Consider the following 21,656-nt stretch of genomic DNA (forward strand, 5'->3'; position numbering starts at 1 on the left):
TATAAAACTGCTAAACAGAGAGTCAAACTAAAGAGGCTTTTGTAAACCTGCTCTGCAATCAATTTGGGCCACAGTCTACCATTTTCATCACAATTCAGTCTAGGAGAAAGGGAAGGAGCTTATTAAACAAAAAGAGATTCAGTACAAGATATGGAATAGAGTTTGAGGTAACCTGAATGCAATGTAGATTAGAAGTCATCTTGAAAGGGTAAAGCCAGATCTTTTGGCATGTTCCATTCTTTTCCTTCTACTTTTGGCTGCCTAACAAATTGTTACTGTTTTAAAGATAAACAATTAAAATATAAATTAATTAGGGCCTGGATTTCAAAAGATAAAAAGAATGTTAAGCTAAAGAGCCAGAGCAAGCTGGAGCAGATGATATGACTGTTACTATTACCACCACCATCAATAATAAACATTTGAGGCCAGGCATGGTGGTTCATTCCTATAATCCAAGTGCTTTAGGAGGCTGAGGCAGGAGGATTGCTTGAAGCCAGGAGTTCAAGACCAGCCTGGACAACACAGTGAAACCAGTCTCTACAAAAAATAATAATTTAAAAAAATTAGCTGGATGTAGTGGCTTCTGTCTATGGTCCTAGCTACTCAGGAGGTTAAGGCAGGAGGATCCCTTGAGCCAAGGAGTTTGAGGCTACAGTAAGCTGTGGTCACACCACAGCACTCCAGCCTGGGTGACAGAGCAAGACCCAGTCTCTAAAATAATAATAATAATGATAAAAAACATTTGAGCATTAATTATTTTCCAAGTAGTATTCTAAGTTCTTTGCTTCTCATATATAATTCAATTCCAATAAGTAAAAATTAAACAAAAAGAGCTTTTTGTTAAAAAGTGATCAATAATTTTTAATGTCAGAGAAACCATCCATATAAATGCATCTACTTCTTATACTTTGCTCTAACATCTATGTTATTGTAAATAAAAGTCAGAGATCAATATAAATCTATGTAGAATACTATGTTTTTCTACAGAAAAAAATTAACTAATAGGATAAGAAAACCCAAAGAATCCCACCTAATTTTCTTAATAAATGTCTAGTCGGTTATGCATTTAATTAAGTCATTGCCCTTTTCAGACAACTCAGATTTCATACCATTGATCGCTACTGGTCGTTGCCTCTAGTAAAGTCTGATAGGCAAGTTCCATTAATTTCTTCACAGATTCACTGATGCGGCATGTGGGCAAAGAAAAGGAATGTTGGTCCAATGTATTTTCAGGCTCTAAATTCACCACTTCATCGTACTGAAGTTTGGATGCTTTCTGTACTTTTAGCTTGTTATCTTCATCAGGACTGGGTAAGTCTGGCACACTTATCTTAGAATCAGGAGTAATCTAAGATTCAAACATAGAAACATAGAAAATGTATTGTTTTCAGAATAACTCAAATATAAACATACAATGAGGAATAAATACTAGTTGTTTTCATGATAATAAAGCTACAGCTCTCCAGAATAAGTAAAAGATCTGAGTAAATACAACAGTATTTTACTGACTGCTCAATCTTGGATGAAAGCATGTCGTAAGAAATAAGCAATCCTCTTTACTATGAAATTCTTCCAAACCCTCTTCATCTTGGTTTATTTTTTTTTTTTTTTTTTTTTTTTTTTTTTTTTTTTTTAGAGACGGGGTCTCGCTCTTGCTCAGGCTGGTTTTTTGAACTCCTGACCTTGAGCAATCCGCCCGCCTCGGCCTCCCAAGAGCTAGGATTACAGGCGTGAGCCACAGCGCCCGGCCCATCTTGGTTTAAATAGCAAAGCTGTGCCACTGGCCTAAGATTTCAGGTAAATGAAAAGACCTTCAAAAATCATCTTTCAGAGCCAAGTAAGGTGGCTCATGCCTATAATCCCAGCTATCCAGGAGGCCAAGTCAGGAGGATCAATTGAGGCCAGGAGTTTAGGCTCAAGACCAGCCTACGTAACATAGCAAGAGTCTATATCTAAAAAAAATGAAAAAAAGAAAATAATAAGCTAGGCATGGGTGGCACATGCCTGTAGTTCTAGTTGCTCAGGAGGCTGTGGTGGGAAGATTGCTTGAGCTCAGGAGTTCAAGACAGCAGTGAATTATGAGCATAACACTGCACTCCAGCCTGGGTGATAGAGCAAGACTCTCTCTCTTAAAATCAAACAAACAAACAAAAAAGCATCTTTCTCAGACTAGACTATTTTAGTAGTGAATAGTATGATTTTGTGTTCCACTGTCAAGATTATTAAACAAATTATTTTGCACCAGGCACATGTGTTGGCTTAGTCTAAGAAATAACTCATTCAGAGTTAGCATATCCTCTCCTTAAAAAGAAACTTCAAGCCAAAACCAAAAACATCTCCCTAACATTTATATAGAATGAAAATTCCCTGACTTGGTTGGGACTAACTGAAGGAATAGCAGGCCACAAATCTGGAAACAGTGATTTTTTTTTTCCTAACATTTCATAAAGCCAACTAACCTCTCTTGATCTGTTTTCTCATTATAAAATGAATAAACTGCACTAATAATGGCTTTCAAATGTTGCTTCTCAAAGATGCCTGAGGGGGGGAGGGAAAAAAAGGAAAGATTAAGCAGGCAGGAACAGCAGGCTCCCTACTCCCACTGCAAAAATAGCAGCTCTACTCTGCAAATCCTGGGCCTCGATGGAAAATTTCTGATGGAAAAGGTTCAAAGTCTAATAAAAATGTTTAAGTCAGCAGACTTGGTTTCCTAATCTGTAAAATGGTATAATATCTACTTCCCAGAGCTGGTATGATATTTAAATGAGAATACAAATGTCAGGGACTGGGTAGTCAAAAATTATGGCTAAGATTAGTATATTGATGAAAAAATGTAATTATAGAGATGAGATTTAAAAATGCTAATGTTTGTCTGAAAAACAGTGGGCCCAGAATACATATGATTCAAAAAAGTGATTTCATGGGATAGGAAAAGAAAACTAAGATGGAAGGATGTAAAACCTAATATGACATCTCTTAAATCAAAATGTAAAAACAAAACAAATAACAATAAAACACAACTTTAAATATCTTTTGGGAAAATGATGAATATACGTAAGGGAATAAAGAGAATTGACATAAAGACTATGAAAAGCAATGAAGCTCAAACAGCTTTTAGAAAAAGGAAAATGAACTTTTCAAAATTGGGCAGTTTAGAAGATCTAATTCCAGGGCCTAATTGTAAAAAAAAAAAAAAAAAAACAGATTAGAAACTAAAGCAGTGGTTCTCAACTAGGGAAAATTTTGTCATCCAGGGGACATTTGATAATGCCTAAAGATAGTTTTGGTTGTCACAATTGAGAGAGGTGCTACTGGCATCTAGTGGATAGAGGTCAGGGATGCTGCTAAACATCCTGTAAGATAGCCCCCCACAGCAAAGAATTACCTGGTCCCAAATGTCAACAGTGCCACTGCTGAGAAGCCCTGACCTAGAGGAAGCTAGATTTAGGTTCGAGATTTAGGTACTCAGGAAAAATGTAGTTTTATAGAATGTCAAAACTACTTGAGTAAGAAGCTCAGAGATTTGTCTAGTTCAATTCTCTCACAATATAGAAGAGGAAAATAGGGTTCAACAAGGTGAAAAGATTAAGCCCAGAGTCATAGAGGAATTCAGTAACAATATTGTTTACATCAAGAAGTTGGGATAGAGATAAGTGAGATATATATTAACTCATTTACCAAAGGTACTCAGTAACCACCTGAGCACTGAGTTTGTAGTATTAAGTACCAGAGTACGAGGTTATTTTCTTGGTGCCAGAGATAAAACAACACAGTAAAAAACAAAACAAAACAGTCAAAAAAACAACCAACAAACAAAAAACTATCCTCTCATCAAGCTTACTTTCTAGAGGGGGGAAACAATAAATTATTTATACAAAACGTTAGTTGATATTAATAATAAGTAATGTAAAGAAAAATAAAGCAAGGAAGGTATAAGGAAAAAGGAGGGGGTTATAATTTTTTAAAAAGTGGTCAGGAAGCACTTTTTATAAACCAAGTCATATGGGTACCTGTTCTAATGTAGAATGTTCCAAGTAGAGGGAACAAGAGGTTCAAAGATTCTGCAAACGAGTGGAACTAGCACATTCAAAGAACAACAATGAGTCCAGGGTGGCTGGAACAGAGCAATGGAAGAATGCAATAGGAGATGGAGTCAGAGAGGCTATGGGAAGCAGACCAGATAAGGCCCAGGAGGTCTTAAGACCACTGTAAGGCTACGGGGTCTTTCTCTAAATTAGATGGGAAGCCACTGGATTTTATGCAGAAGAGTGACATAATCAAGCAATACTTATGTTAAAAGAAACCAAAGCACACTTCCTGGCACTGAGTAGATTTCAGCTCCCTCAACAATCCAAAATTACCTTGTTAATATCTGTGCACTTCAAATGGCTAATTAAATATTCTGTTGTGACACAATAATGGGGTACCCCAAGAAAAATAGCAGAAGAAGGGATTAAGAGGAAAGAGCCTAGTCCTCTCAGCGAAAGAAGTATTAATACCTTACGTTTACTAAATACAAGGTATATAAATTATTTTATATACGTAAGATATGAAGAAAACCAAAAAGAAAATACACAAAATTATCTAAGATCAAGGGGGTAAAATACCCTCAGTACAAATTAATTAGTCCACTTACTTTATAGGTAATTATTTATATCCTATCTTTTTGCTTACTTGTTTTATTATTTTAGCTTCAAAATTAGTCCCTTTACCAGCCTAGGAGATGAAGTCAACATTTTCACAACAGGATATAATCTCTAGATATAATAAAATTCAAGTTTACTGGTCACAAAAATATGTACAAAAGCCTTGAGTAATAAAGATGAGAATAGTCTACTGTCTAATTTCAACATTAGTGATCCATTACATTTATGTAGACTTTTTCAATTTATAATGAAAGAGGTGGTTATTAGGACCATTTTTAAAGAAGACAAAACTAATGCTCAGAAGATTAGTAATTCAACAGTGAATTCAGCAACTGTCAGGCTCTCTTCCACTTTACCATATAAAATTCAAAAATGAGCTGCTTCCTAAATACAATGTAACATAATGCTAATACTGTGGTCCCCAACTCCCTGGGGCCATGGATCCTATCAGTCTGTGACCTGTTAGGAACTGGGCCACACAGCAAGAGGTTGAGCAGATGAGTGAGTGAGTGAAGTTTCACCTGTATTTACAGCCACTCCCCATCGATGACATCACCATATAAGCTCCACCTCCTGGACAGCCACAGTATTAGATGTTCATAGGAGCACAAACTCTACTGTAAACTCTGCATACATGCAAGGGATCTAGGTTGCACACTCCTTATAAGAATCTAATGCCTGATGAACTGAGGTGGAGGTGAGATGGTGATGCTAGCACTAGGGAGCAGCTTCAAATACAGACTATCATTAGCAGAGAGGTCTGACTGCACAATAAATGTAATACATTGAATCATCCCAAAACCATCCCCCCACACCACATCTGTGGAAAAATTGTCTTCTGTGAAACTGGTCCCTGATGCCAAAAAGGCTGGGGACCACTGCCCTAGTACCTTTACAGTGTTGTGAATTTCAGAGGTCATTAGGTTTCTGGCCGCCACAATCACATCCTGGCACTTCTTGTTAGCAAAATGAGAATTGATGTTACGGGCATATTTCAACAAATCTGTAGTATCTCCTTTTAAAAACCTCATCTCCTTCAGGGCATTTTCAAATTCTTCAGTGGACTGTATGATCTGAGAAATATAAGACAAAAAAAAGAAAAGAATTATATACGTACATCCTATTTCAATATTAAAATTTCAAATCCAATGACTGAAAAAGAACAAGGATCAAACTGGTTATTTAAGTTTTAGAACGGAACATCAATTACTAGGTATAAAAATATTATACATTTTTCTAGCCTTAAATTCATTAGGAAGAATATCTTCAACAGAACTTTCAGACTCTGCTAAGTAAAGGTACAAAGACCTTTAAAATAAATATGTTAATTTTATCATTCAAGGAAACATTTAAAAGAATAAAGAAAATATAATTAATAAGAAAACAGGCCAGGCGTGGTGGCTCACGCCTGTAATTCTAGCACTCTGGGAGGCTGAGGCAGGTGGATTGCTCAAGGTCCGAAGTTCGAAACCAGCCTGAGCAAGAGCAAGACCCCATCTCTACTATAAATAGAAAGAAATTAATTGGCCAACTAATATATATAGAAAAAATTAGCCAGGCATGGTGGCGCATGCCTGTAGTCCCAGCTACTCGGGAGGCTGAGGCAGGAGGATTGCTTGAGCCCAGGAGTTTGAGGTTGCTATGAGCTAGGCCGATGCCACAGCACTCACTCTAGCCTGGGCAACAAAGCGAGACTCTGTCTCAAAACAAATAAAAAACAAAAAAGAAAAGAAAACAAACTTCCCCAAAGAGGTAGGCAGTCAGGACAAAAATGAAGTTGCTTCCATTCCTTATTAGTAATTTTCCTAAATGTATAACTAAAAAGCAAAAGATCTCCAAGGAAAAAACAAAAGACAACAACAGAAATTAACAGTGTCTAAAAACCTTCTGTAACATCTCCCCTCTTTACCTCTTCATATTGCTGTAACTTGCTGCTATTTGTTGGAATAGAATAAACCAAACAGTTTTTGATAAGGCACTCAGATAAGTCCTCCCAGATCACATCACCAAGCATCTCAGCCAATATGATCGTAGGTGTTTTTTCATTTTCTAGGTCAGTGTCAAGTGGCAAATCTGAATTCAAAAGAAAAGGTTTTAAATAAGAAACAATTCATAGTCCTGATATATTCAGTTCCCTAGTTTTCTAGAATTCTTTAATTTTAAGATGAGGAGGAATAAAACAGCACAGATAATTCTACAGCCATCTCAACTGACTGCGTGGGACAAAGCATGACACACAATTATTATTATTTTATTTTCACTGCTCAAATGAATTGTCTGTACTATATTACCGCCTGTACTCTATAACAATAAGGTATTAAGCCATCTACATTATAATCATCTTCTGTTAGCTACTGATCTGATTATATGACAAGTACTCAGAAGTTCTTCATTCCAATTTGAAACTAGTTTAAAATCGCACTTCTTTAATAATGAATAAACACATTTTTTTCATCTCTGCATAGGATCTGAGTGTTTATCCAAAGTAAAATATCAACAAGCATCTTACTTTAAAACATAATATCTAGTCTACCAGAGTATTTCAATACCTCCTCTATAATATATCTTATGGTGCTTTTTTCTAACACATTTTGGGGATGTTTAGAATATCCTATAAATGAATTAAATAACAAAGAATGTGGAAGGAAGAGGAATCATAAAAGGGACCAACTATTTTGAACCTAATTCTGATTCACCAAGAAAGATCTTAGGAAGTTAAGAGCCTTAGAAGAAAGTGACCGTATCTCATAGCCTTAAGATACCTAGCAATGTCTAAAATCTAGGCTTTCATTAGCAAATATGGTAGCCACTAGCCATATTTTGCTACGGAGCACTTAAATTGTGGTTAGTGTGACTAAGAAACAAACATTTTTAAAATTTTAATTAATTTAAAGATATAAAATGAAGCAGGGGTATGTGGTTATAATGGGGTAGCACAAGGAAGCCTTGTGGTGATGGAATAGTTCTATATCTTGATTATAGTGGTAGTTACATGAATCCACACATGGTAAAATTGAATAGTACTACACATACACACACACACACACACAAATACATGCAAAACTGATAAAATCTACAAAACTCTGTGAATTGTATCAATGTCAATTTCCTGATTTTGATATTGTACTATAGTTATGCAAGATGTTAACATTGGAAAAAAATGGGTGAAGGATACATGGTATCTCTCTGTAGGTTTTAAGAGGCCCATGCTTTACTGCCAGAGCTAGCCAGGCTTCTCTGTAAGTTTTAAATTTAAAAAAATTTTTTTAAAAAAACACAATGAAAAATACTTTTCTGTTAAGCACAATTTCAATATTTTAATATAACTACCTTTCACTGTAACCATTACATTGCATAAGACATTACTGTTGCATTGTTACACACATATCAGGCACAAATGTCATTTCTAATATTTCACATAACACATTGCCAATCCAATGGGTATAAACAGATTGATTCCATTCCAATGATTTTTTTTGTATGCACTAAAGTAACATTATAATGTGTTTATTTGAATATTTTACGGATATAGCACAAGTTATAGCAGATACTATATTGTTTTGAGTCTTTTGTTTTGTTTTTTTAAATATATTGAAGGTTTGCAGCAACCATGCATTAAGCCAGTCTATTGGTGTAATTTTTCCAATAGCATGTGCTCACTTCATGTCTCTATCACATTTTGGTAATTCTCACAATATTTCAAACTTTTTTCATTATTACTGTATGTGTTACAATGATCTGTGATCAGTGACCTTTAATGTTATCATTGTAATTATTCTGAAGTGCCATGAACTGTGCCCATGTAAGATAGTGAACTTAATAAATGTTGTGTGTGTTCTCACTGCTTCACCAACCAGCTGTTCCCCAAATCCCCTTCCCTCTGTTTCCCCCTCATCTGCTGCCCTCCCTCAATTCCTCCTCCCATCTCTCTCTATTTCCTAAGGCCTCCCTATTCCCTGAGACACAACAATATTGAAATTAGGCCAACTAATAACCCTACAATGGCTTCTAAGTGTTCAAGTGAAAGGAAGAGTCAAATATCTCTCACTTTATATTAAAAGCTAGAAATGGTAAGGCTTAGTGATGAAGGCATGTCAAAAGCTCAAACAAGCCAAAAGCTAAGCCTCTGTACCAAACAGCCAAGTTATGAAAGCAAAGGAAAAGTTAGTTCCTAAAAGGAATTAAAATATTATTTTAGGATATACAAATGATAAGAAAGCAAAACCACTTTATTTATGATATGGAGAAAGTTTTAGTGGTCTTGACAGAAGATCAAACCAGCCACAACTGCCATGGCTTATATAAGGGGCTAAAAAGAAAACAAACAAACAAACAAAAACCCAAAAAAACTAGCCACAACATTCCCTTAATCAAAGCCTAACTAACTCTCTTCAATTCTATGGAGGCTCAGAGAGGTGAGTAAGTGCAGAAGAAAAGTTTAGAGCTAGAAGTTGGTTCCTGAGATTGAGGGCAAGAAGCTGCCTCCGTGACAAATGTGGAAGGTGAAGCAGCAAGTGCTCATATAAAAGGTGCAGAAAGTTATCCAGAAGATCTAGCTAAGATAGTTGATCAAGAGGTTGCATTAACATATTTTTCAACATAGACATTACAGCCTAATAGAAGACATCATCTAGGACTTTCATAGCTAGGGAGAAAAAGTCAACGCCTGGCTTCAAAGCTTCAAAGGGCAGGCTGACCCTCTTGTTAGGAGGGGCTAATGCAGCTGGTAACTTTAAGTTGAAACCATTGTTCACTGACCATTCTAAAACTCCTAGGGCTCTTAAGAACTATGCTAAATCCACTCTGCCTGTGCTCTAGAAATGGAACAACAAAGCCTGGATGACAGCACATCTGTAACAACACAGTTTATTGGATATTGTAAGCCCATTGTTGAGATCTATTGCTCAGAAAAAAGGATTCCTTTCAAAATATTACCATTCATTGACAATGCACCTGGTCACTCAAGAGCTCTGATGGAGACACACAAAGAGATTAATGTTTCATGCCTGCTAACACAACACCCATTCTGCAGCCTACGAATCAAGGTGTAATATTAACTTCCAAGTCTTACTATTTAAGAAATACATTTTATAAGGCTATAAATTGCCATAGATGGTGATTCCTCTGATGGCTCTGGGCAAAGTAAACTGAAAACCTTCTAGAAAGGATTCACCATTCTAAATGCCATTAAGAACATTTGTGATTCATGGGAGGAGGTCAAAATAGCAATATTAACAGAGTTTGGAAGAAGTTGATTCTACCCCTCATGGATGATTTTGAGGGGTTTGAGACTTCAATAGAGGAAATCACTGCACATGTGGTAGAAATGGCAAGACTAATAGAATTAAAAAATGTAGAGCCTGAAGTCATGAATAAATTGCTACAATCTCATGATAAAACTTGAACAAATGAGGAGTTTCTTCTTAGGAATGAGCAAATAAAATGGTTTCTTGAGATAGAATCTACTGCTGGTGAAGAAGCTGTGAACACTGTTGAAATGACAACAAAGGATTTAGAATATTCCATAAATTCAGTTGATAAAACAGTGGCCGGGAGAGAGGATTGACTTCAATTTTGAAAAAAGTTCTGTGGGTAAAATGCTATCAAGCAGCATTGCATGTTACTGAGAAACCTTTTGTGAAAGAAAGTCAATTGATGAGGCAAACTTCCTTGTTGTCTTATTTTAAAAAATTGCCACAGCTACCCCAACCTTCAGCGACCACCCCCCAAATCAGTCAGCAGGCATCAACATCAAGGCAATACCCTCCATCAGCAAAAAAATTATGATTCATCAAATGATAATATCAAAAAATGATTATTAGCATTTTTTAGCAATAAAGTATTTTTTAATTAAGATATTACATTTTTTTAGACAATGATATTGCACACTGAATAGACTACAGTAGAGTATAAACATAACTTTTACATATACTGGAAACCAAAAAATTTGTGTGACTCATTCTATTGCCATATTCACTTTATTGCAATGTGTTTAAAACTGAAACTCCAATATCTCTGAGTTATGCCTAGAGGGCCTTTAAAGAGGTAATTAAACTTAAATGAAGTCATAGGGCAGGGTCCCGATCCAATATGACTGAGGTCCTAATAAGAAGAGGAAGACACACCAAGATAGAAGAGTACAAAACAAAAAATCCATATAAGGACACAGAGAGAAGGCCATCTTCAAGATAAGGGGAGCTTCAGAAAAAAACAAACCTGCCAACACTAGAAGAGCAATGAATATGAGGGGAACTTAAAATTATACCATTCAGGCCAGGCATGGTAGCTCAAGCCTATAATCCAGCACTTTAAGAGGCCAAGATGGGAGGATCACTTGATCCCAGGAGTTTGAGACCAACCTAGGCAACACAGCAAGACTCCATATATACAAAATTTTTAAAACACAAATTAGCCAGGCATGGTGGCATGTGCCTGTAGTCCTAGTTACTCAGGAGTCTAAGGTGGGAGGATCACTTGAGTCCAGGAGTTCAATGTTACAATCAGCTGTGATCAAAACTACAATGGCTACAGTGGCTCACGTCTGTAATCCTAGCACTCTGGGAGGCCAAGGCGGGAGGATCACTCAAGGCCAGGAGTTCAAAACCAGCGTGAGCAAGGGTGAGACCCCGTCTCTACTAAAACTAGAAAGAAATTAATTGGCCAACTAAAATACATAGAAAAAATTAGCCGGGCATGGTGGCGCATGCCTGTAGTCCCAGCTACTCGGGAGGCTGAGGCAGGAGGATTGCTTGAGCCCAGGAGTTTGAGGTTGCTGTGAGCTAGGCTAACACCATGGCACTTTAGCCCAGGCAACAGAATGAGACATTGTCTCGAAAAAAAAAACTACAATGAGTTAAGATCAAATGACTGTATTACAGTCTGGGTGACAGAGCAAAACCATGTCTCTTAAAAAAAAAAAAATTATGTCATTCAAAAAAACCTCTGGATGTTTATATTGGGGAAAATAATAGCTACTGTAAAGAATTTGAAAATTCATGTGTAATAGAAATTAGACTTGTACTGTAAGCCTTCATACAACAGAAATCACATCAATAAAATATATATTACAGGGTAATATATTTTGAACAAACTATATAAACAACTACTCTAAAGATTTAATTTGCAAAATGGACATTTTGGTAATGGAATTTGTTATAGATAGGAGATGTGAGTTTTAAAAACCAAAACAAAACAAAATGCTTCCTAGTATTCAGAGTTGCCCAGAGGCACAATAAAATGCCTTAAAAGAAAGTGAGTTCCCTCTCTCTCAGGGTGTTCAGGTTGGCTATATGACCAGTTGATGGGATGTTATACAGGAGATTCAAGCATCAGAGATATTTGGACTGAATCATCTCTCCAAGTCCTTCTAATCCTTGGATGCTTTATTCCAATAGCATTCCAATTTAGTCCTTCTAATCCTTGGATGCTATATTTATTTTATGTTATTTTTCGAGACAAAGTCTTGCTCTGTCACCCAGGCAGGAGTGCAATGGCCTAATCAGAGCTCACTGCAACCTCGAACATCTGAGCTCAAGCGATCCTCTTGCCTCAGCCTCCTGTGTAGATGGGAAAACAGGTATGCATCATCACACCCAGCTAATTTTCCTACTTTTTGTAGAAACAGAGTCTCACACTTGCTTAAACTGGTGCCGAACTTCTGGCTTCAAACAATACTCCTGCCTTGGCCTCCCAGAATTTGTATTTTTCTCTAAGGAAAGGATTTGAGAACAAGAGAAACTATCTTGGATTTCTGAAGTTCGTATAAGCCCTTAAGAATTTTTCTCCTGTTCTCATTTAAAAAAAAAAAAAAACTATAAAAAGAATTCCTTGCTTTACATATATTTTTATGTAAGTAAATAGTGGCTGCCAGGAAGGCCTACAAACAGTAGCAACATTTATTTTTTCCCACAGCAAGAATGGTTGGCTGGACTGTTTAACAAGACAACTGAGAAAATCACTAAAAAGGTTAAGTCAAATAGACTAAAAAACAACAGTATTAAAATAAAACACCAAAAGAAACTTTTTTTAATAGTATAACAACCAAAAAAAATTATTCAAGCAACAGAAACTGGCTGTTTCTAGTGTGAATATGTAAATATCTAACCAACAGGCTGAGTTGGAATGTAATTTATTTTCTATATTAAACCTCATTTGTTGATATCAGATTAATAGAGATTTTTCTCATTCAAATACATAAAACAGCACTTGGTGCATTTCTATTTCTATAATTAAAGCAAGAGTCCCAAAATGTGATGCTACTAGAAGTCCAGTGAGAGAAATACATGCTAGAATTCAACTAAAATAAAATTACAAATACAGAATCTGGGGTACCACTGATGATCTACTTGTCAATATAGGACAGAAAAGGAAGACAAAGTAGGGAGGAAACAAGAATGTAATCAATGCTCCTATGGCACAATTTACTCCTGATCTCCCCTTCAGTCACATTATGGGCATTTTGACTTTAAAATAATATTTACTTTTAAAAACACTATTTACTTTACCAAAATATAAAAGCACTGCCTTGGGGATACATACCTAAAAGCTGTTTCTGGAGCACTTCCAGTACCAGTCTGATCTTTGCAAAAACTTCAGATGGTGATGGATGTTCTAAGTCAGTCATTACAGATTCAAAACGAACAATAACTATGTTAGGCTGGTTTTCTATCGCAGCATAAAGAAATGGGCAAGATGCCAGAGGCCTAAGGATATACTTCAGCAGCATCTGACCTGAAAAATCATATGAACACTCATCAAAAATCACTAGAAGAGAGTTCTAAAAAGTAGCATGACCAAAAAGAATATAGATCTCCAAGCCGAACCAAAATACATATACTATAACATTACACACTATTATGCACTATAGTTTTTCCAGTTTTTCCTACTGAAGTTTTCCAGATCGTCTATAGATTTTTATTTGAATTATTCAAAAACAAACAAATAAAATTAACAGGAACTAGTTTCTTTTTTAAAGAAAGGATTCCAGCCCTTAATAAAAAGGGTAATACTTATGACAATTCCCTTTGATGAATCAAGAGGCCAAACTCTATATTAGTACTCTCCAGAGAATATTTTATAATCTTTTCTGTCAGCCCTTTAACACTGGGCCTTCTAACACTTCACGTAAATGAAACAAAGTAACATGCTTTACCAAATGATTTAAGCTTGGTGTGTAGTTCTCCAAGAATAGAAAAGGCCAACAGGACAGAACTGATGGGTGGCATAGGGGTCTTCTCCTCTTTCTGGGATTGTTCAGTGCATAAATGAAGTTCCGTTTGTAGGCAAGATTCTAAACTGCTGGTATCTAAGAAAAAGGGGAGAAAATATCAGCTATCTCAGCAGTACAAAATGTTTCCACTTCTATTCCTCGAAGCCCATTCTTTACTGAGATTCCCAATGTAGTCTTATTATAATATACTTCTAATGCAAGCAAATAGTATGACATATTATGTCCTTGGTATCACTTTAAAACAGAAAATGACTTTTATTGGCACATTCAAAGAATCAAACTAAGTACTAAAGAGATGGTGTGTCTACAAGAAATCCTTACTAAATATGTTTGTTTTGTTTTGTTTTTTAATTTTTTTAGAGACAGGGTCACACTCTGTTGCCCAAGCTGGAGTGCAGTGGCACAATCACAGCACACTGTAAGCTCAACTCCTGGCCTCAAGTGATCCTCCTGCTTCAGCCTCTGAGGAACTAAGACTACAGGCATGTGCCACCATGCCTGGCTAATTTTTAATTTTTTTTTTTTTTCTTGAGACAGTGTCTCACTCTGTTGCCCCGGCTAGAGTGAGTGCCGTGGCATCAGCCTAGCTCACAGCAACTTCAAACTCCTGGGCTCAAGTGATCCTTCTGCTTCAGCCTCCCGAGTAGCTAGGACTACAGGCATGTAGCTAATTTTTTTCTATGTATTTTTTAGTTGTCCAGCTAATTTCTTTCTATTTTTTTTTTTTTAAAGTAGAGATGGGATCTTGTTCTTGCTCAGGCTGGTCTCGAACTCCTGAGCTCAAACAATCCGCCTGTCTTGGCCTCCAGAGTAATTTTTAATTTGTTTTGTAGAGACAGGGTCTCACTATATTGGTCAGGCTGGTCTCAAACTCATGCCCTCAAGCAATCCTCCCACTGTGGCCTCCCAAAGCCTGGGATTACACGCATGAGCCATTGTACCCGGCCACTAAATATGTATTGAATAAGTGAATGAAGGAAAGAAATAAAAACTGAGGTCTTAGTTTCATAGATCTCCTCTTTCATATTCTTTCTGCCAAAGTTTAAATGGTAGTGTGTGCTATAATACAACAAAGAATTCCACACACCTGCCATCTTCTCTTAATTTACAGTCTAGTTGGAATAGAATCTAAAATTTTCTAGATTACACTCTTCAAAATACCCAATATACATACACATTATGTGTATGTGTTATCTATGTACAAACATACATGATGTATTTGTAAAAAATTAATGAGTTATTTTACTCTAGAGGGGGAAAGAAGGAAGATTCATCATGCTGGCTCTTGATTTTTTTTTTTTTCTGAGACAGAGTCTCACTATGTTACCTAGGCTAGAGTGCCATGGTGTCAGCCTAGCTCACAGCAACCTCAACCTCCTGAGCTCAGACACTCCTCAGCTTTCCAAGGAGCTGGGACTATAGGCGTGCATCATCATGCCTGGCTATTTTTTCCTATTTTTAGCAGAGATGGGGTCTTGCTCTTGCTGAGGCAGGTCTCAAACTCCTGAGCTCAAGCGATTCTCCTGCCTCGGCCTTCCAGAGTGCTAAGATTACACGCGTCAGCCACCACGCCCAGCCTTGATATTTTCTTTTAAATCCAATAAGTAAAAGCAATTAAGAATAGTACTGAATCCTGTCTAGAAGTTCTAGAACAAGAAACAGGCTAGACATTGGCATTTCATATAACTGGAAAGTTCAGACCCAGTGTATGTGTATCTATGTACACACATACAACCACAATGTATTTGGAGGCCAAAGTAGATATAGGAAAAGGAGCAGGTGGGAGACTGTAAGATTTCCCTTGAAATACACTGAATTTCAAGATCCAGTTTTGGAAAATACACCAGGTATTATAGCATGACCTTTACACACACCCACTGAAGTTTTACTTCCAAAGCAAACAACATATCAAGGAGGACTCACACCCAGAGGTGGGCAGAAGGGCTGAGCCAAGTAGCATAAATTAAAGCCAGGGCCAGAGTAATCCTATTGCTTCACCTTGCAAAACATCCCCTATTTCATGATTTGGGCAGCAGTTTTTTCCCAAGGACTCAGAAAATTTGAGCCAAACCCCTCCTCTACCCATAAGTCCACTGTCCCTGTCTTCTTTCCTCAGCACGAGAGAGAATGGCTGAACAGCTCCTTTAAGCTTTCTAGCAAAAGAAACCATTGGGATTAGAACATGTATGTCCTACAGGCAGGAGAAACAGTGTGGTCTCAAACTGCTACCATGTCCTCTAGCACACCCTCACTACATGGACCACAACCACTCAATCATCTTTCCTCACTTTCCTAGAAAAGGGACAGAAAGAGGGATGTAAAAGAAGTAAGGTGAGGGCACATTAGGGACCCAGATGAGTTGGTCCTACAAAAGCATCTTGCTTAACATAAGAACTCAATATAGAATTGGAAGATTATAAATGAAACCTCATCTACCAATACAAAATATTTAGAATATATTCAGACACCAAACTGGTTCAGGCAGATTAAGCAAAGCAGTCCACCTGAGGTCAGCAGCACCTTTTGATGGTGGGAACTTCCATACAATCAGCTTCTGCCACTCTTCTCCAAGGTGATATAGTATGTTCTGTTTCTGTATTGTGAGCTCCATGCTGAGAGATTTCAATATTTTTAAATCAAAGCATTTTCTAGATTTTAATAACTTCAAGCATTTCTGTGCCTAGTGGCGAAATAGAATCATTGTTAAACATTCCATCTGGACTCAGGGCAATTAGAATATATTTGTATAATAATAAACTATACATGGAATACAAAATGTACCAAAAACAAGAGCATTAATTGCTCATGTTTTGGAGAAAGTAGTACCTCTTCTAGACGATGAGCAGCAGCGACATACTTCTTCTCTGTTAATGCACAATTGTATTCTTCAATAGCAGTTGAAAACTGAAAAGTATAATATTTTATACATCCTATTATTTCAAGTCTATTTGTTTGTTTGTTTTTAAAATATGCAAAGAAAAAAAAAAACATTGTATAATCAGGGGATATCCACTGAATGAGACCAATCAGAATAAAAGTAACTCCCACCACCAAAGCACTAAAGCTCAAGTTTACTAACCTCTTGCAGCTGTTTAAGCAAACTTAGTACAACTGAGTCTCTTTCCAACTGTTGCTTCAAGTCTGTAAATTCTGCAGTTGATACATGAAGATCCCGGCGGACCTAATTCATACATCAAAGGTAAGTACTTTTAAGCTATACCATACCTAAGAAACAAAACATTTATAGCTAATCAATAAGCTTTATTAGGTCAACATAATTTACGTTGAATTTTTTTTCTTTTAGAGACAGAGTCTTGCTCTGTCATCCAAGCTGGAGAGCAGTGGCATGATCATAGTTCACTGTGGCCTCAAATCCTGGGTTTGAGCTATCCTACCACCTCAGTCTCCCAAGTAGCTGGGACTACAGGTGAGTGCCACCACACCCAGCTTCAAGGTGAAATTTAAATGCTAGTTAAGACTAGAATAAAGGCCAGGCGCGGTGGCTCACGCCTGTAATCCTAGCTCTCTGGGAGGCTGAGGTGGGCGGATTGCTCAAGGTCAGGAGTTCAAAACCAGCCTGAGCAAGAGCAAGACCCCGTCTCTACTATAAATAGAAAGAAATTAATTGGCAAACTGATATATATACAAAAAATTAGCCGGGCATGGTGGCACATGCCTGTAGTCCCAGCTACTCGGGAGGCTAAGGCAGTAGGATCACTTGAGCCCAGGAGTTTGAGGTTTCTGTGAGCTAGGCTGACGCCACGGCACTCACTCTAGCCTGGACAACAAAGCGAGACTGTCTCAAAAAAAAAAAAAAAAGACTAGAATAAAAATCATAGAATGCAGTCAGAAAAGATCTTAGAGGTCCACCTACGCCAAACCCTTATCCTACGCAAAAATACCCATTCCCATCAACATAATATCCTCATGTAACCATCTATTCTTAATTTACACAGGCATCTTTCATGAGAGAACTCATCCACCTGGATCACCAGAAGGGCATCCCCATTGCCAAGTGATAACTCATTCTACAGTTGGATAGCTCTAACTATTAAAAAGATTTTTTATATTGAAGCAGAATTTACCTCCCTCTGTCCCACTGTATCAGTGACTTTACACCATGAATTATTTCTTCTCTTCAACCTCTGCCTAATTCATCTTCATTTATTCACTCATTCATGAAATGTATATCGACTGATATCTAATAGTGCATGGCTTGTCCCACCAGATTTCAATGTTAAAAATTCCCCATCTTTAAGAAAAAATTCCCTTCACCTCAGCAACCAACCTACTTTTCGGCAGCTTCCTTATTTCTCTCCTCCCCCTCACAAACAGCTTATAGAATGTACAGAATCTGTATAGAATAACAGGTTATAAAATGTACTTTCTTGAAATAGTGATCTGTGCTCATTATCTTTACTTTCTTACCTTTCATTCACTCTATACCTCACTGATCTGGTTTCTAGCCCCACCATTTCACCAAAACTGTGCTTATCAAAAAACAAAACAAAGCTGGGCGCAGTGGCTCATGCCTGTAATCCTAGCACTCTGGGAGGCTGAGGCAGGCAGACTATTTGAGCTCCAGAGTTCGAGACCAGCCTGAGCAAGAGCAAGATCCCATCTCTACTAAAAAATAGAAAGAAATTAGTTGGACAACTAAAAATATATAGAAAAAATCAGCCGGGCATAGTGGCGCACGCCTTTAGTCCCAGCTACTCAGGAGGCTGAGGCAAGAGGATTGCTTGAGCCCAGGAGTTTGAAGATGCTGTGAGCTAGGCTGACGCCACAGCACTCTAGCCTGGGCAACAGAGTAAGATTGTTTCAAAACAAAACAAAACAATCAAGTCCTTGCTGCTAGATCCAAAGCATACATTACCAGTACAGTCATGAGTCATTAAATGATAGGAAAACATTCTGAGAAATGCACCATTAGGTGATTTCGTCATCATGTGATTATAGAATGTACTTACACAAACCTAAATGGTATAGTCTACTGCATGCCTAGGCTATGTGGGATAGCCTATTGCTCCTAGGCTACAAACCTATATAGCATGTTACTGTACTGAATACTATAGGCAACTGTAACACAATGGTAAATATTTGTGTACCTAAACATAGAAAAGGTATAGTAAAAATATAGTATAAAAGGAAAAAAAAATAATAAGGCAGTTACCATGAATGACGCTTGCAGGACTAGAAGTTGCTCTGGGTGAGCCAGTGAGTGGTAAGTACATGTGAAAGCCTAGGGCATTACTGTACACTACTGCAGACTTATATAACTGCACACTTAGGCTGCACTAAATTTATTTTTTAAATATTTTTCTTTCTTCAAGAATAAATTAACCTCAGCTTACTATAATTTTTTACTCCAAACTTTCTAACTTTTTGATTCTTTTATAACACTTAGCTTGAAATATAAACACATATTGCTGTACAAAAATATTTTCTTTATATCTTTATTCTATAAGCTTTTTTTCTATTTTTAAAATTTTTATTTTTTTTAACTTTTTAAATTTTTTTGTTAAAAACACACACATTAGCCAAGGCCTAGTCCGAGTCAGGATTATCAAGATATCTACTAGGCAACACAAATTTTTCAACTCCATCATAATCCTATGGGACCACCATCATGCATGCAGTCCATCACTGACTAAAACTTCATTATGCCTAGCACTCTGGGAGGCCCAGGCAAGCGGATTGCTCGAGGTCAGGAGTTCGAAAGCAGCCTAAGCAAGAGCGAGACCCCATCTCTACTATAAATAGAAAGAAATTCATTGGCCAACTAACATATATAGAAAAAATTAGCCGGGCATGGTGGCACATGCCTATAGTCCCAGCTACTTGGGAGGCTGAGGCAGGAGGACTGCTTGAGCCCAGGAATTTGAGGTTGCTGTGAGATAGGCTGATGCCACAGCACTTACTCTAGTCTGTGCAACAAAGTGAGACTCTGTCTCATAAATAAATAAATAAATAAAAACTTCACTATGTAGTGTCTGACTGTATTTAACTATTTAACAGTACACTATTTCTTTCCTTCTAAAACATTCTTTTCCCTTAGTTCATGATACCATTCTTTACTGATTTTCCTCAGTTCTCCAGCCATTCCTTTTTCACTTTCTTTTGGGAGCTTCATTTTCCTTCTAACCACTCCATCCATACATAATGATATGCCTTTCTCCCTGATTGTCTTCTGACTCTGAACCAGTGGTTCTCAACGGGGGGTGATTTTGCTCCACCTTCACCCAGGACATTTGGCAATGCCTGAAGACACTGGTTGTCACACTGAAAGAGGTCTACTGGCATCTAGTGGATAGAGGCCAGAGATACTGCTAACATAATACAATGTATGGGACAGACCTCCACAACAAAGAATTATCCAACCCAAAATATCAATAATGTCAAGGCTGAGAAGCCCTGTTGATACACTCTCTCTCAGCAATCTTGTCCATTCCCATGGCTTCGATTACTAAATGCTGCTATCTCAAGTCCACATCATTTTCTTAACCTCCAAACATGTCTATGAGTGGGTGGAGGTGCAAACAGTCCACTAAAATCCATCTTCCTTTTTTCCATATTAATGGGATCCAAACAAATTATATATTTTAACCTCTTTCACAGTCGAGTGTGACCGTGTCTAAGATCTTACCAATAGAATGTTCACAAAAGTGATGTATACCCAACTCTGAGTCTTAGGAAAATAGATGTGCCTCCTCCATGCCCTCTCTTTGCCCTTAACCTCCTGCCATAACCTGGGCATCAGAAGAGACCAGACTGAATCATGCAAACAACAAAACCCTAAGAGCAGTGTTTCTCAAACAGTAATGTATATACATTTCACTTGGCAAATGTCATTAAAATGCAGATTCTGCTTCCATATGTCTGGACTAGGGCCTTAGATCCTGCGTTTCTAATGAACTACCAGTTGCCAATGCTGCTGCTCTATAAACTTTTGGAAGACAATTCTTTAGAGGTCTCTCACATTTTTACACCATCTTGCAAATGAGACAGTGACTGCCTTTAGTTCTGGACTATCTTTTCAGGATATCTATGTAGTAAGCAGCCTTGGAAGATAGAGATTGTGTCTCCTACAAAAGGAAGGCATACTTGCTAATTATAAAATATTCAGGTTCCTTAAGCTCAGGAGACCTCTTCTCTAATGCAATCCACTGCACAATGTCCTATAGGAATTGTGATTGGTGTCACTGATACAAAAATGCTGATACTCTGGCTACTACTGTAATAAACTATCCTTCATCTCTCACCCAAGAGACATGTCTTCTCCAAGAACCCATGAAACTATAGTAGGCTAACTTGCTGACTTGCAAGTAGTTCACAATCTCAGATCCCCTTCAGTTCTTGACAAAGACTATACTAGAATAGCCAGGCCTTAGATTGTAGAGTTAGCTTGCTTGCTGAACTACTACAATTAAAAAATAAAACACATACATAGAGGGAAGTATAACTCAATGGAAATCAATGGGGGGAAGGGGAGAGGAGGGAATAGATGAATGGATACAATGGATACAATGGACCTAATGTACCTAATGGATACAATGAACAATGATGGGCACACTTACAACCCTGACTCAAGCATTATAAAAGTGATACTTGTAACCAAAATCATTTGTACTCCTGTAATACTTTGAAATTTTTTTAAAAAGTATCTTGTTTGAGCCATGGCATTTCAAGGTGACTTTTTTCCTTTCCTTTTTTTTTTTTCTTTTTTTTGAGACAGGGTCTCGCTCTATTGCCCAGGCTAAGCTGCGGTGGCACCATCATAG

General features: G+C 37.3%; 1 protein-coding gene across 1 annotated transcript in view; it reads right to left on the reverse strand.

Moving 5' to 3' along the window:
• Positions 1–21,656, reverse strand: part of ZW10 (zw10 kinetochore protein) — a 39,256-nt gene that overhangs the window by 13,120 nt on the left and 4,480 nt on the right. Inside the window, exons 3-10 of the mRNA XM_012753309.3 lie at positions 16,955–17,056; positions 16,702–16,779; positions 16,396–16,555; positions 13,798–13,950; positions 13,185–13,376; positions 6,556–6,719; positions 5,537–5,719; positions 1,110–1,348 (exon numbers count right to left, since the gene is read on the reverse strand). Coding sequence (XP_012608763.2) covers positions 1,110–1,348; positions 5,537–5,719; positions 6,556–6,719; positions 13,185–13,376; positions 13,798–13,950; positions 16,396–16,555; positions 16,702–16,779; positions 16,955–17,056 — 1,271 coding nt within the window. The remainder of the gene's footprint in view (positions 1–1,109; positions 1,349–5,536; positions 5,720–6,555; positions 6,720–13,184; positions 13,377–13,797; positions 13,951–16,395; positions 16,556–16,701; positions 16,780–16,954; positions 17,057–21,656) is intronic.

This window comes from Microcebus murinus, chromosome 4 (genome assembly GCF_040939455.1).
Source record: "Microcebus murinus isolate Inina chromosome 4, M.murinus_Inina_mat1.0, whole genome shotgun sequence".
NCBI lineage: Eukaryota > Metazoa > Chordata > Mammalia > Primates > Cheirogaleidae > Microcebus > Microcebus murinus.